Source organism: Prionailurus bengalensis, chromosome A2 (genome assembly GCF_016509475.1).
Source record: "Prionailurus bengalensis isolate Pbe53 chromosome A2, Fcat_Pben_1.1_paternal_pri, whole genome shotgun sequence".
NCBI classification, from domain to species: domain Eukaryota; kingdom Metazoa; phylum Chordata; class Mammalia; order Carnivora; family Felidae; genus Prionailurus; species Prionailurus bengalensis.
The window spans coordinates 91,345,124-91,372,749 of NC_057348.1; the positions used below are offsets into that span (position 1 = coordinate 91,345,124).

Sequence of the window (27,626 nt, forward strand, 5' to 3'; positions counted from 1 at the left end):
AAATTGTTTACATTGCTGTTTTGCTCTGTCTACTTGCGGATATTCTCTCAGCTGTTGTCATGCCAGGGTGCAGGTTATTGTTCCCACAGGAAAGCCCTGAAAATGACAGCTCCCCAGAGGACATGGCCGGCTCGGCTCGTGGCCTCTTCCCTGGGATGAATGGGGCGACAGTGAAGACTGTAACCCCGGGGACAGTGTGAAAGGCCCATGGCTCCGTTCACCATGAACATCCACATGAGCACATAGCAGAATCCTGCAGAATAGGCAGCCCCCATCTCTGGGCTGCCTTGGAGGGCTGGGGAGTATCAAACAAGCAGATCTTTTTTACCAGCAACCCCTCCATTATAGTCATCTAGAAATTAGAAATGGCCATAGTCATGTCTGTTCCTAAAAGTGATGACTTGCAAAATTCTTCGCTCCTTTTTCCTCACTGGGATGATGGTGATCTTCAGGTTCCACCAGTGTCCCACCAGTGTCATCCCTCTGTTCCCCTTTCTGCAAGCTGTCACTAATTTTCTTAACCGTTTGAGAGAAAACTGGACTCACTGAAGCTGAAGCCTGAACCCTTTACCACTCCATACCATCATCTGAGTGTCAATCCAGATGTTCTTACCCGGCAAACGTCCTGTTTAACCATTCATTTTCACTATTCTCCACCAACAGGGGTCATTCACACACACAAACATCCTTAGAGTTGAGAGATTTGTCCTCCAAAGGGGGAGAACACAGGCGGCTCTACCATAGTTTTTGTGGAGTAGCCAACGTGACTACTGAGAACAAGATTTCCATGAAGATTCAAGAGAACCTGTTATATAGGGAACCTACGTAGAAACATCCACATAGTCACTTAGCCGTTTCTCCTTCTTCTGTCCCAGAATCTCATTAGGTATACAATGACATGCTCTAGATTTCAGTAAAAATGGAATTTGGATTAATTTGGATGTAACTTAAGTCACACTGGTCTCTAGACTTTCTTTGTTCATGTTTATAAAAGTGTACCCAAATCATATTGCCTGGAAGCAATATTTTATCAGCCAGGTCTTCTTCGTCGTTGTCGTCATCTTCTTCTTTTTTTTAATTAGCCACTCTGGTGAGCTGAGTTGCATTCATATTTGATCATTCCAAAGTTGTTTATAGTCCATTAAAGCAATTACTGAATGCTGTAGAAATTAGATATGAACAGGACAGTGTACAGAACTGGTGGGAGAGGTAAGGAGGGGAAGAGGTAAGGGAAGTAAGGAATTGACATCATGCCATGGGTGCTTTGTTTCCTGGGAAAGGACAATTTTCTAGGAGACAGTGATGGATTTGGAGAGCTGATGGCCTGGTCATAGGCCCACAGCAGTGATTTCTAAGTGGGTCGTAGTGGTATTGATGGAATCACACTTTCCCGAGGTCAGTACTTCTCAGTACTGGCTGTACATGGGAATTGTTTGAAGGGCTTCTAGATTATGCTGATGCCTGAATCCCACCCAGAGACCCAGAGAGATTTTGAGTTAGTTGGTCTGATGAGTGGCCTGGGCAGTAGGATTTTTAAAACCTCCTCAGATCACTGAAATGTGCAGGTGGGTCGAGAACCACTACTCTAGAAGGCCATATCAGAATCCTGGGGAAAAGGAGTGTATATATGATTTAAAAAAATAATATTTTAAATTATTTTATTTCATTCAAGACATAATATTTAATCTATTCAAATTTTTGAGTAACAGTAAATAAAGATGTGACGGGTTTGGTATTAAAAGGTGGCAATTGCTAACAAGATTGAAACACAGGTTTAGAGGAAGGAGAAAGCTAAAAATTAGAGCATTTATTTTATCCATTCATTAGATGTCTTAAGAGTGTGCTTCTACAACCACATAAGTATGGATGGAATCACCAACTCTTTTTCATCTTCATAGCTCAGAATAGGCCTGTTTCCGGTGCACTTGGATGGCTCAGTAAAGCATCTGACTTCAGCTCAGGTTATGATCTCACGGCTCGTGGGTTTGAGCCCCACATAGGGCTCTGTGCTGACAGCGTGGAGCCTGGAACCTGCTTCTGATTCTGTGTCTCCCTCTCTCTCTGCTCCTCCCCTGCTCATGCTCTCTCTCTCTCTCTCTCTCTCTCTCAAATAAACATTAAAAAAAATATGCCTGTTTTCCTGCTTTCATAATGTGCAATTTTGCTTTTCTCTGTTGTGCAGCTATGGGAGACATCCATTTAAGATCCACTGTTTACATGTGATACATCAAAACTGTTTACTTCAACTTTTATAGAAACCCAGCCTCACGGAATCACTGCAAATCTATCTGCTCTTCAGACAATACAGACCCTCTGAGATGCCACAGAGGAGAGGAAGCCGAGTCTCACGTCTGGATACCATTTTCTTTTTGTCATTGGCTTAGGATTTAACTGAACCATGAAAAGAACTACTGAAATGTTACACTATAACATGGAAAAATAAAGGTACCGGTATGTTAATGGATAATCCGCATGACAGATACATGTAGAAATCTCACTAAAATTAACTCATGACCCAAATGTAGCAAGTTTCCTAAGGGACAATAGTGGACTCAGAACTGACATTCTGAAGCACATCCTCATTGTAGACAGTAATGCTATGTGCATGAAGCTTCTGTTTATTGCTTTCTACATTTAAGGAAACAACATCCCATAATAGAAACTAGCATGCAGGGCTAAGGCATATAGGATTTTTCTGCAGGACTTTAAAGCTTGAGAGGCCAATATCCCATATGCTTACTCGAAACATGTATCTTTATTTTTGTTTTTTTACTTTTCATATTTATATCAGCATACAAGGACAATTGTACATATGTAAACATTTTTAAAATAAAAAAAGCAACTGTTAACACACAAGTGTATTTTGCCAAATGCCTAAAAATAATCAGTAACAGGCACATCGTCATCATCCATCAAATGGTCTTTAAAGATGATAAACAGATGATGTTGTAAATATAGTGGTCAGTGCCCTAAGTGTCTCTCTCCGTAATTGGTATTTGTCCTCCAAAACCTGTGATATCCCTTTAAGCTGTGCACAGCCTGGAGGCAGTTTTCTTGAGTGATTAATCGAACCAGAGAAGAAAATGCCCAGCAAATCTGGGGCTTCCACATTGGCTGGGGCAGGAGCTCAGTAGTGTAGCCAGTCTCCGGCCTCCAGGCACTCACTCTGAAGCTGATGGCTGCTCCCTGGGAGTCCTCCAGCCAGTGTCTGCCTCGGCAGCTGTTGTCTTTCAGTATCAGAGCACGCCTAGTCTCACTCTGGAGGCCCGTGAGCCCCTCAGCAGCACGTCCTGCTGACCTTAAGCAAGTGTACCAAAGACACGTGAGACCGGGGCCCCTGATACATTGATAGCTTCCGACTTGCCGACACTCTAACCCTTTGTGGCCTCAATTTTTGTTCTTTGACAAAACTTTTTAGCTACCTTTATCTGTAAGATGAATAGCTTGTTTTAATAAAACCAACTTTTACACTGTTTATCAAGGATATTTATCATCAGTAGGATGTGAGTCCAACAGGTCATTCTGCACTGATGTGGAAGCAAGGTGATGGAGGTTCTACTAACTGGGCGGGAAGCCTCAACAGGCCACAGAGGGTTAGAAGAAACCTAAAGCCACAAGTGTGCGCCAACTGTGAAGTTACCCAAACAGCTGGCAGGGGAAAAGATCTGACGTTTTGAACTTTTTTTTTTTAATCCATAGAAAAGTGAGAAATCTATGTTAAAGTCCCTTCTTTAAAACCAAAGTTGGATAGCTGTTACAACGCAGCTCTGTCATTCTAAAAGAAAACTTCCCCGGGAAAGACTACTCTAGTGAACTCCGAAATTGATGGGATCAATCCAATGCTTTGATGTGAAGAGTACTTCTGAATTTCCTCATTTTCTTTCCTTTTTCTTGAGAGGAATGGAATCTGCAGACAAGATTTCAGAAATATTCTCCTAAATTTGATCTCTCCCAGTAGTGTCCATGGTCAAAATCCATTTCATCTTCACCTATAGTCATCTTAGATGCCCAAACTGCAGGGCCATGTTAGAGGCAGTATTTTATATTCTATGGTTTTTGTCTTCTGTAACGGACCTCTCTTCTGAAAGTCTTTGAAAATGTTTGACAAGAAATTTAATCACTCAAAACTATAAAGTGTTTGTAAATGGCATTTTTCATGACAGGAAGGGATGTGATTGTCGATACTACAATGAAATGATCCATCAGATTAAGATTTGGGTGAGTGTTGGGTGACGATGCCATGTAGCTCAAATGAAGGGCAGGAGGGCAGACAGATTTAAAGATGTAGCAAATAAAGTGGCTTTTGACCAAGATCACTTTAATGTGCACTGAATATTTTCTGGTATTGAGTGTATAAAATGCTAATGTTATAAGATTTATTTTGACTATAAAAGAGTTTATAGATTTGAATGTAAGGTACCTTGTGTAAATATGCTTCCTAGTTATGGTTACATAAACCCTAATTTGAAAGAATTTACAAATGGGGAGCTACTTGTCAACAGATTTCCTCCCATACACTTTCCTTACTTTCTCAATTATTTTTACATGAAAATTATTATTTCAAGTAAAAGTCATTGTAACATGTCTTTTGTAAGGCATAGTTATTTATAGTCAGGCACCTTGATAATAACCTTCAGGTGGAACTGAATGAAAAGCATTTGTTTTATTTGCAGGAAGATTATGATTTTATGGTAGCTTTAATGTTCTGTTCTGGGTATCTGCCTAAGAATGTTTGAACATTCTTACAGCCATTTGCAGAATTCTCTGACAAGTTTATAATCTTAGTGGATACTTTTGAGAAATACCTATACGGGTACTCATGGTTGGTATTTAGATGTATTAAATCTAAATATTTATGACTTTTCATCCACTGAAACAGGAAAATGGACCTATGGCACTAAACACAAGCACAGCATTAGAACTTTTTAATATATTTTGGAGAGGAACTTTGAGGTCATCAGAGTGGTTTGTGTCACGCAACTAATATTTATAGCCCCCAGTCAATTACAGAACTCTGATGCCAAGCAGAGAAGAGTGGTTCATTGGCCTTTCTGTTCCATTGTATGCCTTTTTCTTTCTTTCTAAAGTTTTTTGCATAGATAAAACTTCAGATTGACAACCGTGCTGCCTGCAATGGTCCATTTGTCCATAGACATTGCAGTATAGCAAACTCTGACTTAAACATTGAAATCTCTTTATTAAGAATGATAACAAGGGGGTGGGGGTAAGAGGGAGCCCCTGAAGGAATTGAGGTCAGACTTACTGGTCTGTGTCCAGCCAACTCTTTCTTTAGTCAGGAAGTAGCGTCCTCCTCAGGAGTCCCTCAGCTGGAAAGTGATCCTAGGTCACGTGCAGTCTGTGGAAAGGAACCCACTCAAACAGCACAGCATAGTGAGGGCCTTCAGTTTACCTTAGTTGCTGTATAGTTTAAAGAAACCCAGGGCTGTTCTTTAAAAATTTTTGACTAATAAAGTAAATGTAGGGTTGAAATGCCAAAAATACTTGAGATAGGTGCTTTATTAAGTGATACTAGTTTCTTTTTCCCCTGGCTTTAAAAAGGCTTTTAAAATTGTCTTTATATATAAAGTCAGTCTGGTATAGATTTCTGTGCATAAGATGGATAGGGTTTCTAAAAGAAGTTGCTGATAAAATTAGATCTTTTGTGCACTTCCCGAAAAGGACTATTTATGTTTGATTTTCGTCACAGCCTTACGTTTCTGTTGTTGTTGTTGTTGTTGTTGTTGTTGATTCCCTTGCAAATTTGCATAATTTAAACTGTCAGTTGTCCCAGATCTCTTTACCTTTTGCTTTTTTGGACTTTGTTCTTTACTTTTTAGTTACCTATGGGCTGGAGGAAATGCGGTATTTTTATGCCCTCCTTTACGAAATCAAGCGTGTTTATGTCACCCATTCTTCATTTCCTGTTGTCATGTACTTCTACTTTAACTTATAGTGTTTTAATGTTTCCTCATGTTATTCAACATAATAAATCCTTACCTAAAGAGAAGACTATTTTACTTTATTTTACTTAAACGTAAAGGAAGGGTAGCTTATTGGGAGGATACTGAGTAGCTGGCAGTGCCGAGATGTGGCACTCAGTGGACTGAAGGAACGAAGGGTGGCCAGCCGCTTGCTGCCACAGCCTGACTAGGACACCACTGCCAGCTGCTGTCAAGGGCGCCCCCTTGGGCAGCGTATTATAAATTCCATCCTACCAACTTGGTAAGTTGCCATCAGTTTTTCATGAAATGTTCTGACTTCCACTGGCGGCATAACATCTACATTTCAGGGTCCTGATGGTCCTTTTCCTTTCGCTTTCGTTTTCCCCTAAAACTGCTACGCACATTTTCGTTGTTGTTCAATGGAGTCAAGGTGAATTTCTCATTCTACTAGCTTGAAATATATAAAAGGCAGATATTTCTGTGGAATAGGGCTTAATTTGAGGCTTGTTAATTTTTTGTTGTTGTTTGTTTTTCCCCTCAGTTATTTTCTGAATGGATAAAAACTGTTCTGATTTTGGATGCAGCACGTTTCCTCCTGGCATAGGAGCACTAAGCACTTTCATAAACAGCTTCCCCTGTTGGATTGTGAGGAGCCCAGACTGCTCTTATGAATCCGTTAAGAGGCAGCAGCCCACGATCTGGGTGTCTGTATGCGTGTGTGCACACGTACACAGCCGCATGTGCTAGAACTCTGGGCACATGCTGATAGCATATGCTGTGCAGGCAGGTGCCTTTAATTCTGAGAGGAGCTTTCCCAGATGTTCATCAAACGAAGATACAGCAGGACTTTAGAAATCAGGGCATAGTATTTCTCTTCATGTTTTATTCATGGCTTTGTCAGAGCCCCTAACATGGAGCACCATCTGGTTCAGTTTATAAGTAGAAAAGCAAAACCTTCAAAAACAAAAACCTGCCTGGCATTTTTGTCCTTTATCTCCAGGGCCTGACAAACAGTAAGCATCCTCCCTACGGAGTCTGAGAGATGCTTCCAAACCCTTCCTACTCCTCTTCAGTAGCTTGCCAGCCCTTTTCTCCTCACTGTCATGGAGGTAAGTCCCTTCTTGGCTAAACTGGCACTGGGGAGAACCACAGGGTGAAGAATAGGAGGAAGAGAGGCACCTTTAGTCTTCTCTCACTGGCAACTGGGCATGGATTATGCAACATTTAGAAGTCACTAAGAGATTGGTCCTCGGGTATATTTCAGGATGGAGGGGGGATAGAAAGTAGTGAGCCTTGGGAGGTCACGGGGTATTTAGTCTTGACACAGGAGCAGAATGGAGACACACATGAACCCAGAAGCCAGGTGTGCAGAAGGTGATCACTGGGGGTGTGGTGGGGACAGAGGGGCCGAGTGCCTATGACAGTCTGGTATACTTTGCAGTTTTACTGAGTGTTGGCTCTATAAATACTTTATGGGCCCAGTACATGTTGGGCCTGTCACCCTTGCTCAGTGTGTCCCTATTGAATTGTTCATAAAACCTGTATTGAATGGAGACGTACTTCAAGGCTGGCAGAGTTTTGCTCCAGGGCACCATTATTTCGTGTTTTTAGGTATCCTTAAAATCAAAACCAGGGAAAATGTAGGGTGGCTTTTTTTTTTCTTTCTTTTCTTTTACAAAAAGGCATACAATGAGACTAGCAATCTTAAGATAATGCACTTAGAAAATCATCAGTAAAGTTTTCAAAGAGTTTATGAAGAAAAGGACATTTTCCTCTCAAGTTAAAAAAGTGTCAGATGTGGATTTTTTGTGTTGTAATGGTCAAACTCTAAAGTAATGCAAATAGCCCCCAAATCTTTAAACATAGCGGTGCTAAGTTATACCAGATAACACATTATGGAAAGTGCTGATATGAATTAATAATTTATTCAGTTACGATACAAGAGTTCTTGCTAAATTATACATGTTTATCACTGCCTGATTAGAAACCCCACTTTCTTTTCTAATCTAGCACAAAATCTGTGATTCTACAGCCAGTCTTTTTAATGGGTAAAAATGACCCAACACCTTTGTTTTATATGGGAAACTTTTTTTTTTTTTAACACTAACTTCCAAAGTGCTTAACAAAAGGTTTATTCAGGATAACTAAGCACGTATGTCCTTTTTAAACTTGCTGGAAGAGACTTACCCCTCCAATCTAGCATCCCAAAAAGACAACTTCTTTTAGGAACTGGGCATTCTAACTAAACATAGCAGCTTATATGTTAGCCAAGGTAGGTCTGCGCTAGTGTTTTCCACAACCATCATCTTAAGGGGTGATGTCCATCTACAGATAGTGGAAGCCACTTCGTGGGGAAGTGTTATCAGCATGATTTCACTTTTGGTAACCAGGTAATCCTGTGTATATACCTAAGATTGGCTTCATTTTAATATATTCTCTCTGCTCCTCTGCACTTCAGGTCTTAAGCTATTTTAAAAATTGGGTTTTGGCAATCACCAACTGAAATGTTTATGGCAACTGCTTTCCTGAGCAAGTGTGATGTGTTTTATGGCTGTTCAAATTAATCAAGTTGTTCTTATATTGTAGGTATACAAAAACCTTAACTGTTTTTAAAGGTCACTGTAACTTGAGGTTCAAATTTCTGGCACAATTTTATTTGTATTCACTTCTGAAGCTAAAAAGATACCACAGTTTTCTATGTTACTCTCATTGTAACATCAATAAAGTGACTTTCAATAAAAGATTTTATGTTATTTTGATGCCTGACTCCCTTTAATCCTGTTTTTTCTCCCGATCGTGGTTTCTCTTTCAGAAGCATGAGAAGTACAGAGATCCCGTAGCAAAGCCTGGTTGCTCACTTTGTTGGACAGTTTCCTCAGCTGAGTGACAGGTGGAGTCTCCCGTTATCCACTTGCCTTGCCTCATAAGCACTTCCTCTCTGACCCTAACATGGATCTGTTTCCTGAATCCTGACCCAGAGCCCAGGCAGTGGTGCTTATTTAATAGAATAAGTTCACCTGTGTTAGACTCTAAAGCATTGGGCCTTGGATGCACTTGGCTTAGGTTCAGGAGATTCACTGCCTAAAACACTGGTCCACCTAGCTGTTTGTCTCTCACAGAGCCATTTCATCCTCTGGTCTTAACCTTAACACCTGCTGTTTCCTTGCCTTCAGCTCACAGTCTGCTGAGGAAAAAAGTAGTTGTAAGTAGTCAGACTACTGTTTTTAATTATTATTTTTAATGTTTATTTTTGAGAGACAGCAGGAGCGGAGGAGGGAAAGAGAGAGAGGGAGACACAGAATTTGAAGCAGGCTGCAGGCTCTGAGCTGTCAGCACAGAGTGCGATGCAGGGCTCGAACTCCTGGAGAGTGAGATCATGACCTCAGCATAAGTCAGACGCTTAACCAACTGAACCACCAGGCACCCCCCAAAGTAGTTTTAACGTGAGAATAACAGAAGTCATTGACTAGAGTTTGTATGTTTATTAGATTAAAAAAATTTAGGATTACATATAGCTCCATTTCTTGTATTTGTAGTATTTTAGGCATAGAAGAATTCAGATGAACACTGAAACAGTAACACACTCAGGTGAGCAAAAGCAAAGTCTAGTTGGGATAGCACAAGTTTTAGCTCACATGCCTCTCATGGACAGACAGTACCACCTGGAGCATCATGCTGAAATGCAGTCTCACCTCCACTTTGGCTCAAAGGGAGAGAGGACTGTGGTTAATTATATAGGGCTGCTGTGGTATAAATCCGGCTTCTGCAGCCACATTCCAATGGAGTGCGTCAAAACTGGTTACATATAGGTACTTTATAAATCATGAATCTCCTGAGACACAAGACTAACTCACATTATCTCCAAAGATGAGTTGGCATTTTTTGAGGAACTTCGTCTCTAAATAATTGAAGTAGTCAAGCTCGGGCTCACAGCTTGACCATACTCCAGCTAGATGCTTTTAAGAAGAACAGATCAAGAAACAGTTTTAAGAATTGGGTGAGACTACACTGGAAGTATATAGTGAATGAAACACAGAACCCAACATAAAATAGGAATAAGGCAACCCGAGATTCACTTGTAATGAAGACTTTGGCTGTAATTGAAGAACATGGATGGATACGTCAAATTTGTCAAGGGGAAGGAAACGTTCTAACTGTGGGGACATACTGAAGACGAGGCTCCACACTTTTGGAAAGACACTATGAAAGCAGAAGTGGAAGAGATAAGGAGATTGCTACAAGGTATCAATAATTAAAACTGAAGTAATTGAATGTTTCAAGAGACACGGTTTTGCAATACTTGAGCATTTATCCAAAAAGCAAATTCAGAACCATGATTGATGCAGCACCCTGTGGGACTTACCAGAGCAGGAGGATAGTTCAAACATGGTCTGTAACTTTGGGCTAGTGTAGGCCTTCTTCCTTATCACATTAGGGTCACCCAGGAAATGACCATTTCCTTTAACTACCCCTTCCTCGTGGGATCCTAGTGAGTCTGAATCAAACAGCAGGCACTGGGGCTTTAACAATGAGTTCTCTGCCTCCTGGTCCTCTGACCCTTCTTTAGCCCTTTGCTAGAAAGCTCAGGCTCAAGCCAAGCTTTATGGTCTCACAAACAGTGTATCTGGAGTGAAACCTACAGACACTGTGTAATATAAAGCAGGCTGCCTCACATATGTAGTCCAGGTGTGAATACTTGACATACTTAAGGCTAAATATTTATAAATTTAATATATTTTAGCAATATTTGAAAAAATAACCAAGTGAAATGAGGCTGAAGATGCTTAGAAATGTTTTCTCATTGGTGACAAATAATTGATCATCTGAATGGTAGCTATCACACTGGAGCCCTAAAATAAGACAGATATTCTGCTGGCAGGGAGAAAATAGGCCAGCCGCATCATGTTTCACCTCTTGTGCTCTCTCGCAAAAAAGAGCAAACCAGACCAGCTTTAAATCCAAGAAACGGAAACTTTATTGGTGCTTATTAAACCAACACACTTTTTCGTGTTCAGAACTATCCCATGGAGTATTAATCTCCTTTGCAAAGATGGGGAAACTGAGGCTCTGAGATTATCTGAGATGATTAATTTACATATTCAGGAAGAGACACAGCCAGTATTGGACTCCAGACCCTACTTAAAAGCACATGGTTTAAAAATTAAAAAAAAATTCTTCCATTATAAATGCAATACTTGCTTATCAGAGATTATTTGGAACAATAGTAAGAAGGAAGAAAATGATCTCATGACCCTGACTGCCAGTGGTAGCAACATCAATATCTTGGTCCTCTCTTCCAGTCCTTTTTCTGTGTATATTTTATAATGTGAGTGTGAATGCGTGGCCTATCAAAATGGATCTATTAATATTTTAAAAATTATCTTCTGATTTTAGAAGGAAAGCACACACATTATAGAAAACTTGGAAAATACTAAAATCTATCAAGGAAATTCAAGTCACCTAGAATCTCATAAGCCAAAAATGACCATAGTTAATATTTTCATATATTCCCTTAGGTTTCTTTCCATCAGTTTTCTTTTTTTACATAGTTAAGCCCATAATTTACAAGATTTTTAAGTGCAGTTAATAAAGGTCTAGGTGGATGATGACAAAAAAACTTGGTGACAGATAGTATTTGCCACTCAAATGGTTCAACAGGTGTTAAAGAGGCAGAAAATAATCACTCATGCTCCCTGTCCAGTTGTGTGGCCATCAAAAATGTGTAAGCCTTAAAGCCTGTTCTTAAGTTTCCACTAAGGTGAAGCCTGACATGGATTATCATGGTTTTTCGTTGTTTTTTTTTCCTGCATCCAAGAGGGTATAAATCATTTACATGATAAGAATACTCCACACATAAGGCCTTCAATACCATGTAAAATCTCTTCTAGGAAAGATAAGAACAATATAGTCTGATGGGAAGATTTTAAAGTATCTTACAATGAAAAATACATAATGTGCCTTAAACATTTTGCATGCTGAAATTTACATAAAAGCGGCTCAGCAACAAAATAAGGCATCACTGACAATGGCTCCACGAAGTTCTAAATGGTATAAGAGACCTGATCTTGTATTAGTAAAATTCCAAAGAATTTATTATCAATACTAAAAACTTCAGTTGTACATAAAGTAATAAACCTTTATGATGGCCCTTAAGGAAAAGCAGTGATGCAAGTTACACACGTTACTGAAGGCAAAGGCAAAAGAGGAGTCCAGTCGGAATGTCGGTTATGTTCATGCAGCTTCCTCTTGATTTAAACACTCATGACGCACTGAATGAACTGAAAGAGAGACCAAGTCCACGTTACCCTGCACACATTGTGGCACTGAATACACCCTAGCTTATTTTTCGGCAGCTTACATTTTGTTTTCCTAAACTGAATTATGGATCAAGAAACATCCATTTCTAAAATAAAAGTACATGATAGAAAGGTTCATGTTTGTAGGGGAAGCAGTCTAATAGAAAATCGAGTGGGTTTCTCTTCTTACAGAAAGCAGACTACTTCAATGGATAAAGAATATTTAAAATTCCAAATATCTCAGACTCTAGAAATGGTAATGGTCATGGTAAAAGGTACCCACTCAGAAATAACAGTTGATACTGTTAAATCACCTGAGGACCTCCAAACTACACAGTACTACCCCACTGCTCTGGCACCAGCACCTTTTAAATAGGTTATGCCCTTAAAATCTGCTTAATTGCAAATAAATCCTAGCATGCAAGTATGTGTATACACAGAAACGGAATATATGACCTTTCCTCTGCAATTCAGAAACCCAAGTTGAGAGGCATCAGCATTTGCTGTGAAACGTTTGCTTCACCATAAACACCAACACTCTGCTTTTCTATCAATTTTCTTTCTCATTCTTCCGACACCAGTGAGGCACTGTGTATGCTAATCCCTACAGCATTCCTACAAGGCCAAGCTGATGATCACTTTCAGATAAAAGGGAACATTTAAAATCTCCTAAGGGCCCATCGGAGGCCAAAGTCCATGCACTTTCCACTCCATAGGCTGCTTTTCCATCTTTGGAAAGAATGACAGGACTGTCACCCGAGACACTGATACACACTAATGAAAACACACCTTTAAGCAGAAGAAATAAACATACTTACACATAAGCGTTTTTAAATGATCTGAACTGTGGCAGCTGCCAAACTGAAAATATGTGCATCCTTGCATTTTGTAGCAGAGAAACCTTTTTTAGAACATTCAGTTATCACAGTGACTGCTATTCTGAAAGCAATTTTTTAAAGTCCATAGCTGACCAAAAAATAGAACAACTAAGCATCTCCCTAGTTATGTTATGTGTATTCAGCTAATGCCATCAGAGATGACAACTGGCTATGTTCACATTGGTTACATGGCCTTGCCTTGTCCTATCACATTTAGTGTGGCTGTTTAGTAAATACATTGTTTTAAATTGCAACTTAAGTTTGTGCTTTATAGCCTCAATGAAGAACATGGGTGTGTCAAGTACAGCTTGGAGTTGTTAAATTTACTTCTCAGTGACAGATATTTATTCAATGAAGCCAAAAATAGCAACATCTGCATGGTGTTTTCAGGGACATTTCTGATTGAAATCTCAACAGCCCAGGGAAGAAGGCATTACTACTTCCTCTCCTCATATAGTCTTGGAGCAATGAAGAAACCTGCCTAAGTGACCCCACCAGCAAGTGAGACCAGTTGGGCTTTGAACCAAGTCTTTTAATGCGAATCAAACAGTGGTCTATGAGTAAGACTAATAATAAATGAAATTGATAAATTTTGAACGGTAATTCCTGATCATTGAATCCTTCATTACTCTGCATCCTTAAGATGCTCTTAATGGCTAACTTCAAAAGGGATGCCCAATTGTGAATTTACGGAGACTTACATCATCATATGGGAAATTCACAACACCTTGCTGAGCAGTATCCCGTCTTCGAAAGCTGTCTGTAAAACACCACAGTAAAATTTATGGTTATTTTTGTAACATCTGAAATCACAATAGTTACTTATTTTGGCATTGGGTTCAAACTGTAGAAACATGTGAGTTGTAAAACCAGCTAACATAAACAAAAGACCACAGCAAAGAAGCCAACTACAATGAACATGAATAAATTTAATAAACAACAAAGTAATACAACAATGTAGAAGTTAGTCAACTATCTTTTTCAATGTGCAGCTGGAAGAAAGCATCTTATCCCAAAGTCAGTAAAAGCCATGTGACCTCCAAGGCCATTACTTAGTTGTGATGAAAACACAGAATTTCAAACTTGTTAATAACATAGATAATGTTTAATTAGGAAATGGATAGATGGGAGTCCCTAATATGACAAACGGGCTGTAATAAAATATTTCACCTATCTGAGCTCTGTGCTATTGAAAAGAATTTACTTTAATAATCAAAAAGAATGAAATCTTGCTACCTGCAACGTGGATGGAACTAGAGTATATTATGCTAAGTGAAATAAGTCAGAGAAAGACAAATGTAATATGATTTTACACATGTGGAATTTAAGAAACACAACAGATGAACATAGGGGAAAGGAAGGAAAAATAAGAAAAAAACAGAGAGGGAGGCAAACTATGAGACTCTTAAATACGGAGAACAAACTGAGGGTTGCTGCAGGAGAGATGGGTAGGGGGAATGGGCTAAATGAGTGATGGGCATTAAGGAGGGCACTTGTTGGGATGAACACTGGGTGTCATATGTAAGTGATGAGTCACTAAATTCTACTCCTGAAACTACTACTACACTGTACGTTAACTAACTTGAATTTAAATTAAAAAAACTGACCTCAAATTTTTGTTAGGATGCAAAAAAAAAAAAAAAATTACAAAACCACATTTTAAAAAGAGTAAAAAAGACTAAAGAGAAGACTGGAACAACAAAAATATACAAAAGAAAGAAAAAGAGGGGATAGAAAAGTAGAGACTACTAATATAGCCTCATCTAAGAAGTACGTTCTACCATTTAATATCACTACCATTTAAATGACTACCATTTAAAATTGCTTTCCAACAAGAGGACTTAGGAAAGAGAGCTACAAATGAGTAATTTTACTCTCTTCACATATTTACATTATAGGGAGAAATCACAGAATACTACTCATACTCTGATCAAAAGTGCACAAATTAGCTTATCATATTTTGGAACATTTTGTGAAAGTTAAGATTATTTTAATGGCAGATTACCACTAATCTGAAAGAATTTCTGAAAACAAAAAACACAATTACTCTGCTAGATAGGTTTAATAGCAGTGTTAAAAAAGCCATTGAAATGGGGGGGGGGTGGAAAGAGTGATCAGGGACGAAAGAAGTTCAGAACACTGAAAATGAAATGTCATGCAAATTGTGTCTTCTTGGCCCTTGGAGAGACACCATCTCAAAGAACACACCTGTCAGAGCTCGCAGTTTCACACAGCAGGCAATGTAGTCATCAAAGGTGATCTTGCCATTGGTGCTGTATCGTTTTGCAATTGAATTCACAGCTTGGGGACTCAACCGAAATCCTGAAGGAAGGAAAATCACCCAGTGAAAAAAATAACGTGAAAGGATTACAAGAAGACCGTTGAAAATAATCAAGCACAATTTTTTTCAGACTGGGGGCACACTCATTTTAATTACGAATACACACTAGCAACTATGTGTGTATTATGTATTTAATTATGAATATACACTTCTTCTAGAAATCAGAAACTGCCTTCCCATAGCACTTAGTTTTAGAAATTAACACAGAATTATGCCGGCCAGGTGGCTCGAGTTAGCCATACCCACCCATTGTGGTTAGGGCCTTCTGCAGTTCTTGAGGGTCCACTGTTCCACTCCTGTCACTGTCAAAACTGGTGAAGTGTTGTCTCCAGCCGTTCAGCACGGCCCAGAGTTCTTTAAATTCATTGAAACCCATTGTGCCTGACATATCTCTCTGAATTATAATCAAGGATTAGAGTACCTTTATTTTGCAACATTTTGTAACGATTCAAGATCAAGGATAAGGGAATATAATGATCTTTCTGCTAAAAAGGTTAAAAATGTTGTATGTTCTTCTTAGTGTGATATAATAAAAACATACTCCAATGAGATAATAAGAAGGGCCTAGGGAGAAAAGCTGAGTACGCATTTCCACTGTGGGAAAAAGATAATCTATGTGAGGTGATTACAATGAAATAACGTGGCCACTGTGAGCCACATGTAAAAAACAAGAGTTCCTGGAACTGTGCCGCACTTTCTTGGCGCCCCAGGCAATGCTGCTAGGGTCCTGGGGTCTTGGCTTTAACATTCCTTTGCTGGGCCCTTCCAGACCCAGGGTTTTCACTTTTGGAAAATGAGGTGGGATGAAAGGCACTGCAGGGTCACCAATAGCTAACCTGAGTGCAGTGACTGTGATGTGAGAAATTCCACCGCCTGAAGGTCAGGTGTGAATCATGCATAGCTCACTGTTAAAGCAAAAAACCTTGCCAGACCACTCTGATTTCTATAGGTGTTCTCTGATGCTTCCTTGAATTCTTGAGGAACGAACCTTCTATTTACTGAGCTCCTTTCCTTTTTCACACCAAACTACATCTTAAAAGCTAATGATTTCAGAAAACTTTTTTTGTGGTCATCTGTCACCTTGTGTTTACTGGGCATTAATTCCTAGATAAATTCTTTTAGGAAGAATTTTTTTTTGGTGGGGGAGGGTGATCAGAAAAAAACACTCTAGACATCAATCAAAGTAAAGGATACATCCAGCATTGACACCATAAGCCGACAAGTCTCCAGGTTAAAAGCTGTTAAATCAAAAAAAGCACATAATAGTTTCAAAAATTCATATTATATTGCATACATTCAAATTAATTAGGAAAATGACTATTTATTTACACAATCTTATTTTTATACGCTAAACAACATGGGAGTTTTGAAGCAGATTTTTTTCCAGATAGAGGGGATTCCTTGCAGAACCCAAATTTGATTTTAATAACTTTAATAGAAATCTTTTAAAAAAAAGTATTGCATTGTACTATTAATATTTTTAGGTATGATAATGGCTTTGAAGTTGGTGAGGGAAATGTCCTTATCTTTTAGAAAAGTATATACTGAAGTTATTTGTAGATGAAATGAATGTTAAGATATCTGGAATGAGCTTCAAAAGAAAACAGACAGGATTACACATGAACTAAGAATAACAACACACTGATAACTGTTGAAGCTGGGTGACAGGTGCATGGAAGTTCGTAATAATTATCTGTTCTTAGATAGGCATACATTTTCTATAATATAGTCTTAAAACAAATTTTTTTTACCATTTATTTATTTTTTTTGAGAGACAGAGAGAGCCAGAGCACTAGCGGGGAAGGGCAGAGAGAGGAAGACACAGAATCTGAAACACGCTCCAGGCTCTGAGCTATCAGCACAGAACCTAACATGGGGCTCGACCCCACAAACTGTGAGATCATGACTTGAGCCGAAGTCGGACACTTAGCCAATTGAGCCACTCAGGTGCCGCTAATACAGTCTTTTTAAAAAAGTTTTATATACTTTTTTGCCTTTGAAACTGTAATATAGAGTTTAATTCACCATAATGAACCATAATTTATTATATTCACCATGGTGAGTGGGAAGATAGGGTTACTACATTTCTACTCCTGACTATCAGTTGCTGGTTTTGTTTGTTCTGTGTCACTAGTTCATTTGTTTACCTTTCTTTCCCCTTTAATGTCACACACTGAACTACCTCCTACCTCATATAGCTTATGACACCTTTTTATATACAGTAAGTTTATATACGAAACCAGATAAATATGCTTGCTAGAACAGTGTTAAGTAAGAGCACTCTGGAATACGATATAATGACCAATTCAGTGATGACCACGATTCGGAAGCCTTTTGAGTTTTTGTACAGCTTGAATATATTCTGAGGACATTTCTATACGACACTTAGACAAACACACTAGAATATATTTACTAGTTAATGGGCCTACTGATGACCTACCTAAGCATTAGCAAATATGAAGAAAAAATTCCTTGTATCTTCCATTCTGTTCATGAGAATCAATGACTGGGGAAATATATAGGTACAAAGAAGCTAGAAGGCTAGAAGGCAGAAGGGACAAAGGTCAGGTGGGCAAAGCTGGCATAAATTCTGCAAGTGTGTTGAGAGGCACACAGAACTAACATTTTTACAGCTCTTACTAGCTTCATTTTTATCTCCAACAAACTGAATTTCAAATACATCTGAGTTAACTCTCAGTACCGTAGTGTTTCCAAACAGTATAAACTATAAATTTCCCACTTTTAACAGATTCCTGTGTTTGGCATACTCTGGAACATGAAATAAAAGGTGGAGGACTATCTCTGTTTTGGCCCTTCAAACTCCATCTAATCCACAGATACAGTTCTCTGAGGTGACAGGAAGCAACACTTCTACACACTTTTGAGAAAGAGTTGGTTGATTCTTCATTCTGACTTTTAAGTTGTGTGGAGGCACGAAGTCTCTCTGATCTAGACCAATGGTTTTCAATCCCAGGTGCTTATCAGAATCACCCAGAAGCTTTAAAAGATCCTAGTACTGGGGCTGCACCACAGAACAGTTATTTTCCCCTCAGTGTTACGGAGATATAATTAACAAATAACATTCTGTAAGTTTAAGGTGTATAATGTAATGATCTCATATATGCACATACTGCAGAATGATAACCATAATTAGGTTATTTAACACATCCATCTCCTCACATAGTTAACTTTTTTTGTCTGTGTGATGAGAACTTTTAAGATCAACTCTCTTAGCTATTTTCTAGTATACAATACAGTATTGTCACCATCGCCACAGAGCAATTAAATGAGAATCCCTGAGCATGGAACCAAGGCATGACTGTTTTTTTTTTAAAGCTTCTCAATGATTCCAGTGAGCAGCCAAGGTTGAGACCACTGTTCTTTTCAACGTGTGATTCCTGGACCAGCCATGTTAACATCATCTGGGACCTTTTAGAATTACAGAATCTTGGCCTTTAACCTACACCAAAAAAATCGGAATCTGCATTTAAATAAGATCCCCAGGTGATTTATTTTCACATAAAAACAGCTGGTGGACCTGGACCACCGAATCTTCTGGAAGCTTGTTACAGATGCAAATTCTCCGGTCTTACCTCAGACCTTCTAAATGAAAAATTCTAGGACAGGGCCCAGCAATCCAGTGATGCTGACACAGCTCAAGTTTAGGAACCAATACTCTAGAGGGCCTGTCAACCAAGAGGCAGATCCACTTGTGTCTGACTTTAAGTCAAGGATTTTGAGGGGCTGTAAGGCAGACAGCTTCCCTGTGTCCCAAGTGCTACAAGTAACATCTCCATCCACTCAGTCACCCAAGCCAGAAACCAGGGAATGTCCCCAGTTCCCTGTCCCCTGATATTCAATCACCTTCTTCTTCTTCTTTTTTTAATGTTTATTTTTGAGAGAGAGAGAGCACAAGGTGGGAAGAGGCAGAGAGAGAGAGGGAGGCACAGAATCTGAAGCAGGTTCTGAGCTGTCAGCACAGAGCATGATGTGGGGATCAAACTCACAAACTGCGAGATCATGACCTGAGCTGAAGTCAGACGCTCAACCGACCGAATCACCCAGGCGCCCCTCAATCGCCTTCTAAATTGCTTTAGGACCTATCCATTTCCAGTTCCACAATCACTTCCCTGGTTTAGGAAGTATTTTACTCACCTGATGACTCCAATGGCCACCTAACAGGTGTCCCTGAGTCCCCGTGCTCCACACCCCCCATACCCATGCCCCCCAATTCGGTTTTTATGCTACATCCAGAACAGTATGTGCTCTTCTATACAAAAGCCAGTAGACATGTTCCACTGCTGTCAGGATGAAGTCCAAGCACCTAAGTGGCATATGAAGTCATATGCATATATTCCCAGTCCAGCTAATTTCCTGCTCTTTATTCAACCTTCACATTCCATCTTCACGGCCAATTTCTCCCAGTTCTTTGACTGCACATGCACATGTTTCCCCTTACCTGTGGGTCTTTAGTACATGCTGTTCTATCTGCCTGGGGCACAATTGCCCTTTATCCCTCTCACTTCTTGGTCTGCCTGGTTTCTGCTTGACTTTCATTTCTCCTCAGTTTGGCATCAGTTCTGCCAGGAAAACTATCCTGACCACTTTCTGGGTTATGTGCCTCTCCTATGTGGGCCCACAGCCTCTCTACTTCACTTATCCCAGCACTTTTCACTGTGTCCCACAGGCACCACTTGTGGGTGCACAGCCTGGCACCTTGCACATGATGATATCCATTAAAATGTGTTGGTTAGACGGCTGAATAGATAGGACCCCTCATCCCTGTGTAGACAGCTATACACTCCCCTCAACCAGTATACGCAGGATAGGTTTTTAAAAATAAAATCTCATTTTTACGGATACTTAAAAGGACTGTATAATCCCTTAAGACAAATCATAAGTCAAAATACCAATAAGGGTACAGAGCTATGCTTTCTCCATTTTAGGAAATCTTCCATACTCATTAATTCAACAAATGCCTGTTAAGTACTCATTATGTACAGGGCCCAGGATACCAAGAACATTGGAGATACAAATTAAAAACTGGCTCCTGCCCTAGCTGACAGTCTAAGGAAAAGAGAGGTCATGCATGCATGCAACTCTAATCAAGGTAGAGAGTGGTGAACCATAATGGAGACAGTAAGCGGTACCAGGAAGTACTGAGGAGCAGGAGGCTCCTTCCTACTAAGAAGCACTTCATAGAAGCAGCAGCATTTAAGTCAAGCCTTGAATGACAGGAAAGATGAGGAACACTTGGGGACAGTTAAGTAGAGCTATGGACCAGTATAAGCAAAGTGAATCAGGAAAGTTCAGGCCAAGCAAAGTAAGTGGGAGGAAGTATGTTTGATGAGGCTACATTAGAAGATCTTGAATTCCTACTAAGGTGTTTAGGTTTTGTTTTACAGGTACCAAGGAGCTACCAAAGAATTTTAGAAGAAGAAACTAACAGGTTAGAGGATGTGTCAGGAAGCCCAAAAATCTGGTCACCTTTTGTGAGAAGGGTTTAAAAGAGGGAACGTGATGGGCAGGCAACAAAAGTGAATGACAGAAAATTCACTATTCCAGACAGTTCTAATGGAACTAGAACACTGATGTCACAGAAGTTTGGGTAGGGAAAACTCTTGCTCAATTTTAATTTTATTTTTCTCCAGAAATAGTTTGCTTTTATTTATTAAAATTTACTTTGAGAGCACACGTGCACACCCAGCACGTGTGAGCAGGGGAGAGGCAAAGAAAGAGGGAGACAAGGGAATCCGAAGCAGGCTCTGTGCTGTTAAGTGCAGAGCCCTACATGGGGCTCAAACTCACGAACTGTGAGATCATGACCTGAGCCGAAACCAAGAGTTGGATGCTTAACCTACTGAGCCACCTAGGTGTCCCAAGAAATAGCTTTTACTAGTGCTATTCTATTTTAAATAGCTTCAAGAGTCTTTGATAATTTTATTTTTACTCTCTCCCTTCTCCTGTTCATTCTACTAAAATGCCTCATACATCTTTTCTTCTAGTAGAAATCCAAAATGTAATGGACCTAGCAGGAAAACATTACCTTCAGTTGTTTCTCTCAGCCTTACCATAGAGTAACAGCTACACTCAAGGGGGAAAAAAAGAAGCTGAATTACTATCTTACAGACTAGAGCAACGTCTCTTATCAACTCCACTTCTGAGTATGACCGGTTCCTTTTAAGCTGGAGAAGATGACTGTAGGAACTAGGCTGGAATACTCTCTGTTCCTCATTCCACCTCCACCTGTACTTTTTGGTTTGGAAGCTGAGTTTAAAAAACACCAATGGCTGTATAATTTCTGTATCATGAAACTCACTGTGACACTTCACAAGCAGGATGGTTTTGTGATTTATTACAGCCTCCACAACCAGAGGATGGTAAGCAAATTAATTCAATCACATGGCTCTGATGACTCAGGAAATGTCTTTTCTATAACTCACTGCTCTAAGGCCATCACTAAACATGATTTTCTCACACGAAATTAAAAAAAAAAATTTTTTAAGTTTATTTATTTTGAGAGAGAGTGAGAACATGAACAGGGGAGGGGCAGAGAGAGGGAGAGAGAATTCCAAGCAGGCTCTGCACTATCAGCACAGAAACTATGCATGGCTCAAACCCACGAACCATGAGACCATGACCTGAGCTGAAACTAAGAGTCGGACGCTTAACTGACAAGAGCCACCCAGGCGCCTCCTCATATGAAATTTTTAAAAGGACTGTTCTCCCAGGATACACAGCCCATTTGTTAGTCAGATTTTAAAACCTGCCACACCTCTTCTACTGAAAGGGTACAGAGTAATAGTTTATGTTGCTACACAGCTCACTTTCATAAACCCTATTAAACCTGCCATGTTCACTAGCCCCAACTGCTTGAGGTTAACATTTAACACTTTAAATGTATTCCCTACAACACTTAAAAATAAAAAAAATTCCCAAATCTAGAAAGTGCTTCTTTTGTTTAGGACCAGATTAAATGAGAAATGCAAACGGTTCCTCTTTCATATTAATTCCTCCAACTAGGAAATATTATTAATAGGATACTTAAGTCATATAATACAAAGGATAAAAATAGAAATGCAAATAGTTTAAGAAGAGCCATCTAGTAAATATGCCATGTCAAATAGTCAAAGAAAATGCGACTATAAATCTTCATGTGACTTCTAGTTTGAGCATTTTATTTTTAAAGTTTATTTATTTATTTTGAGAGAGACAGATCACACAGTAGGGGCAAAGAGAGAGAATTCCAAGCAGGCTCTGCACTGTCAGCATAGAACCTGACGCAGGGCTCGAACTCACAAACCAACAGATCATGACCTGAGCCAAAACCAAGAGTCAGACGTTTAACCAACTGAGCCACTCAGGCACCCCTGTAGTTTGAGCATTTTAATTCACAATTTACCAACAGCTAAGGCTCTGAGTTGATGTTTTGTCCCCATTAACAACAGGCAAAGAAGTTAGCAAGTCAAGACACTACTTTCTACCTTATGGATCTGTCAGGGTCAGGATCCGATTGGAAAAGAAGCAAGTGGGATGTACATGGGATGATGAGAGGCACTGATACGATGCAGTACTTCTGCAATCATTCCCCATCTGTAGCTCGTGGCAAAGAGCTCTTTCAAAAGGCAGGAAGGTGGTGTAAGCACTGAATTATAAGGTGGCAGAACTGAGGACGAGGGCAGAAGGAAGACTAGTGCAAAGAGTTAAGAAATTAGGAAGGGCACTTCCAACATAGCCTGCCCACATTCTCTGAAGCAGAAAGAGAAATGAAGAAAGACCTGGGGGATGTCATGGCAAGCGCTCATGTTGCCAGCAGCATGATCAGAGCCCTTGAATGCAGAACCGGTTTCCTGAGGACCAGGGGTGGGGACCAGCCACTGCGGGGAATGTGGGACAGGACTGACCACTCAGAACTAGGAGTGCAGGACAGGCCATTTGGGGAGCAGCTGCACAGGACCAGGCACTCAAAGTCCTAAGTGCCATCAGCCTCAGCACAGTCAACTCTTGGCAAATGGTCAGTTGTAAATGTTAGCTCCTGCCATTAATGACACCTGACCTAGCAGATTTCATTTCAGCACCTCACCTCGTCCTCTGTGAAGGAGACCACGCTGCCCATTGCATTGCTTCCAAAGGTTCCAAATCCAATGGACCCGCTAAACGGGCAGGTAGTGTAGAATGATTTATTAACAGCTGTTTTCAAATTCACATTTTGTGATAATAAACAACCAAAATTAGCTTTTGAAATTCTAAATTATGCTGGATCAGAAAAGCCCAATTTCCTTGGAGGCTATAATCATAAGGAAGTTAAAATACGAAACAGAAGAGTACTGTGGGATTGTCAACTTACGTTTGTATCCTCCAGCAATGCCTGACTGTGTCAGACATCTCTGCAATTCATCAGCATCTATCTGCCCATCCTTTTGAAAAAAAAAAAAATAGGAAGACAAATTACAATAATGATTTGTACCTTCTAGTTCTTTGTTTACTTTCAGTATATTATTTTAGCAATGACAAAGAAAATGAGCATTTTCATGCGTAAGACCTTTTTTTTTTTTTTGGAAAAAAGAATGCCTTCCAAACATAGGCATTCCTTTCCCAATTCTACTTTCAAAAATAATAATGAAAAAGAAACAAATAGTTAAGTCCTCTTCCACAAATGCATACTTAGGGCCATAAACAAACAAACAAAATACATTTCGTGATACTTAAGTGGGCATTCAATTTTAGACTCTATTTTAAATAATTATTACATACGAATTCACAAGGTTGGAAAGCTGCTTACACCTCTACTTTAGTATTAACATTATCTTCTCATCATTCCTCTAAGTTCCTCAATTAGATTTGGGATTAAATTGGTTGGTCTTTTTAATGAAACACTGAGGTAAATTCAGTTTCTTCTTCTGATACACAAGTTTTTTTTTTTAATGTGTGAATGAAATTAGTTTCTGTCTTGAACTACTCTTCTTTTAGTCTGAGCTAGGAAACTGCCATTTAAGCATTTAAAATTATTTATATAGTTGCTTTAAAGTCTTATTCCTCTTTCTAGCTATTTTTTTGTGGGGGGCAGGGGTGGTAAAGGCATAGCAGCATACAAATCTAACATCCATGAATAAAAAGTCTGGATAAAACAGAGGCCTTTGTGATCACCTTGGTTTATGATGAGGTGAATGGTTTTTTTCAGAACTACAATTATATCTGGAAGATACAGGTTCCCAGTGCCTATTTATTGGCTAACCAAGTTCACAACTAGATATATGTTGTTTTTAGGGATTTAAAAATAAAATACCTAAATCCCTCACGTCCATGAGGATTGTAACTTCTAAATGCAGAGCAGGATCAATAATTTGAAAGACAATGGCTATGCTGATGTAGGGGTAGGCCCAGGCTGCTGCAAGAGAAGCAGGTGGGGTCACTTACAGGGCTGGAGGCACAGGCAATCTAAGAACACAAGTCTTGAGCTTTGCCCTGTCTTGTGGTTTCAGAGATACAGATCATTAACTGATTAAGCAGATACTTAAAGGGAAGCTCTTTCGGTTTTGGACTCAATTTTCCATTCAATTTCTTGAGCTATAGTTCTTAGAATGCTTTTCTGCAAGGCGGTCTTGAATTTTTATCCCACAATATTCTACAGCTTCTTCACATTAAGACTGTGCTGTTTCTTGCTTTTGATCAAAACAAAGGTAAATGCCAAGACAAAAGAGCAAACATCCCTTCTGGAGAGGACTGGGTTCTACCAGCAGTGAATTTACCATACACAGCGGCGTGGTGAGCTAGGGAAGTGTCCTTCCTCAATGTACACCACCGCCTGTCCTACTACACAATATAGAGAAGTTAAAGGTCTCCAGGAGCCCACCTTAATTCTCTCTCTGGGTCAACAAGCCACAACACCTTATACGGACATGGAAGAGCTGACCTAGTAACAGCATCAGCATCAAAGAGAAAGTAAACTGTGCGCAAGATTCACTTCCTGATAGTAAGGGAATAGTAAGTAACTTTCTTATGTTGAAGCTGGCAAGTTTTTAACATAAGTACCTATTTCCTCAGGGGGTAATTGATTAACAAAATCAATCCAAAGAAAGCGTCCATTAGAATCTGACTACATGATGACTGGCACATGTCTGTAAACCCGTACTAACAAGGGTTTGTGTTCACCAGATCTGGAATTTATTCTCTGTAAACCACCATGGACCCTGACAATTCATCGTTCTAAAAACATCTTTCTACTTTACAGATCCTCACAGTATATTTATTGCCCTTTATTCTGTTCATTCTGGCATTAATTCAATCACAAATTTAGTCTTGAAGTGAACTAACATAAATACAGGTAACACTTTGTCCTAATTTGTTCTGAATATGCAGAAATAAGTAACTGACTATAAACTTCATTCTTTCTCTCTTCTTTTCTTTCCACAAGCAAAGGGATTCTTTTCCAGAGGAGAGTTCTTTTTTCCATGCCACTCTAATAACAGCTAATACAAATGAAGACTCTGACGATTCTTTAATATTAACGGAAAAAGCTAACCTGTCCTGCTACAGCAGCAAAGTAACCATACAGTGGATCCTGAGTTTGTCCGGGAAACGTAGGCCCTCCGGGAGCCCCTCCATACTGTAAAACAACAAACACAAAAGCATCATCCCACTGAATCCAGTGTTATTCTTTCACCACTGAATGCCTTTGTGCAAAGCTAGGCAAATGCCGGCCCTTCACATCCATGGTTCACTTCCCCACCACCAGCACGCTCTAACTGCAATCATCCCACCCCTTTTCTTTCATTCCCGCTCCATCACAGTGTAAAAACTGGCGGCTTGGACCAAAATGAGATGTCCCGAATAGTGACATCTGCATGAGCGAAGCAACTTTCAAAATCCCAATTAACCTGCAGGTTACTGATTAAATGCAGCCTAGGCAAGCAACTTAAGGGCAGAGCTCGGAATTGTCTTCCTTTTCCTTTTACAACGATTATGGTGTTTTGAAGCATTTTGAGACAGGTGTAGCCTAGGCCGTGCTTAGGTGTCTCGGTTAGGCTATTTGGCGGCGAGCACCTGGGCGAGGAGGCGCGGCGAAGGAACATTCCTTTTCAGAAACAGTTCCCACGACGACGCACATCCCAGGCGCCCAGCGAGGCGGCCTTCCTCCCGGAAGGCTTTTACTCTAGCGGTCTTTCTTTCCCCAACTTCTCTTTTAATCCTACTTTCTTTTAAAGACGGGAGGTGGATCCCCGGGCCATTCGAGATTAAAATGGCTGTTGCTCTCAGGGGAAACCCGGAGGGGAAGGAAGCGAATTTACACAATTTCACGCCGCGTGTCCCGAAGTCACAGGGTGGGCTTCTTGGATCAAAGCCCACCCGCGCCTCGGCCCCACGCAGCCACCCGCAGGGCGAAGGGACGCGGAGAAGGAGGGAGCCCCAGGATGAGGCCGAAAGGCAGCGGCCTGGGGCGAGGCAGCGGGCAGGGAGAAACCCGGGGTAGGGGCGGGAGGCTCCCGCGGAGCCGCCCCGCGGAGTTGCCCAGCGTGGCCTCTCGGCGTCCGCGGTGTCCCAAGGTTGCGCCCGGGCCACCAGCCCGCGCGGGCTGCACTTACCCCGCCTGGGTAGTACCCGCCGCCGGCGCCAGGGTGCCCGGGGTACGCCATGGTGCAGACTGCGCCGCCGCCACCGCCACCGCCCTCACCCTCCCGCCGGGGCCGCCCCGGAACGCACCACGCGGGCGGCGGGGGACGCGCGCCGGAGCCCCCTCCCGCTCGGCGCTCAGCTCCCGCCTCAGCCCTCTGCGTGCGCACCGCGTGGCTCCGCGCTTCCTGTGCCGGGGTCGCGCCCAAGCCAGGGTCCCGCAAGTGCCTGGGACCTGCGACGCAGTTCACGCCGGTGGCATTCCTCCCTGCGAAACGAATGGCACATTCCAACACCAGTACGGTGCCTCGGGGGTTCTTTATTTCTTCCTAACTCGGCTATATTCTGATACTTTTGAACATTTTAATCAACTTCGTTAGTCTGGGCCGCCCGGCTCTAAGCGGAGTGTAGTTTTGCAGGGAAGGAGCTGGATGCATTAGGACAGCTCTTAGATGCCTGTGAGGGAAGGAGACGTTGGAAAATCAAAATAAGAAAACGCCCTTGGAAAACAGGAATAAACTTAAGGAACTGTGTGCAAGCGAGCCTTTGGTTTGCGGTT

The 27,626-nt window shown here is 40.6% G+C and overlaps 2 protein-coding genes across 20 annotated transcripts in view; one reads left to right on the forward strand and one right to left on the reverse strand.

The window, feature by feature from the left end:
* The window catches only part of ADAM22 (ADAM metallopeptidase domain 22), a 238,382-nt gene extending 229,681 nt beyond the window's left edge, over nucleotides 1-8,701 (forward strand). For 10 of the 19 annotated variants that reach the window (XM_043588768.1, XM_043588769.1, XM_043588773.1 and 7 more), the window contains one exon: nucleotides 2,256-8,701. In XM_043588768.1, coding sequence (XP_043444703.1) covers nucleotides 2,256-2,384 — 129 coding nt within the window. In that variant the 3' untranslated portion in view covers nucleotides 2,385-8,701. Of the gene's footprint in view, nucleotides 1-2,182 lie in introns of all 19 variants that reach the window. The other 9 variants (XM_043588774.1, XM_043588780.1, XM_043588784.1 and 6 more) reach the window with 1 other exon arrangement.
* Nucleotides 8,702-10,893: 2,192 nt separating this feature from the next.
* Nucleotides 10,894-27,237, reverse strand: SRI (sorcin). Its single transcript, XM_043588791.1, has 8 exons — nucleotides 27,040-27,237; nucleotides 25,980-26,063; nucleotides 23,805-23,874; nucleotides 16,652-16,695; nucleotides 15,704-15,851; nucleotides 15,325-15,438; nucleotides 13,818-13,876; nucleotides 10,894-12,220 (listed from the first exon to the last, which is right to left on the reverse strand). Exons 1-8 carry the CDS (start codon nucleotides 27,088-27,090, stop codon nucleotides 12,194-12,196), a joined length of 597 nt encoding a protein of 198 aa, XP_043444726.1. The 5' UTR covers nucleotides 27,091-27,237; the 3' UTR covers nucleotides 10,894-12,193.
* Between the last annotated feature and the right edge of the window lie 389 nt (nucleotides 27,238-27,626).

Bases quoted from the DNA above. Each gene is read 5' to 3' on its own strand.
- SRI (XM_043588791.1), bottom strand. From the start codon at position 27,090: ATGGCGTACCCCGGGCACCCTGGCGCCGGCGGCGGGTACTACCCAGGC. The intron at 16,696-23,804 runs GTAAGTTGACAA...TTGATTTAACAG, and splicing joins CATTGCTGGAGGATACAAAC to CTTTTAACCTGGAGACTTGT. The intron at 13,877-15,324 runs GTGTGTTCTTTG...GGTGTTTTACAG, and splicing joins GAAACTGCGAGCTCTGACAG to ACAGCTTTCGAAGACGGGAT.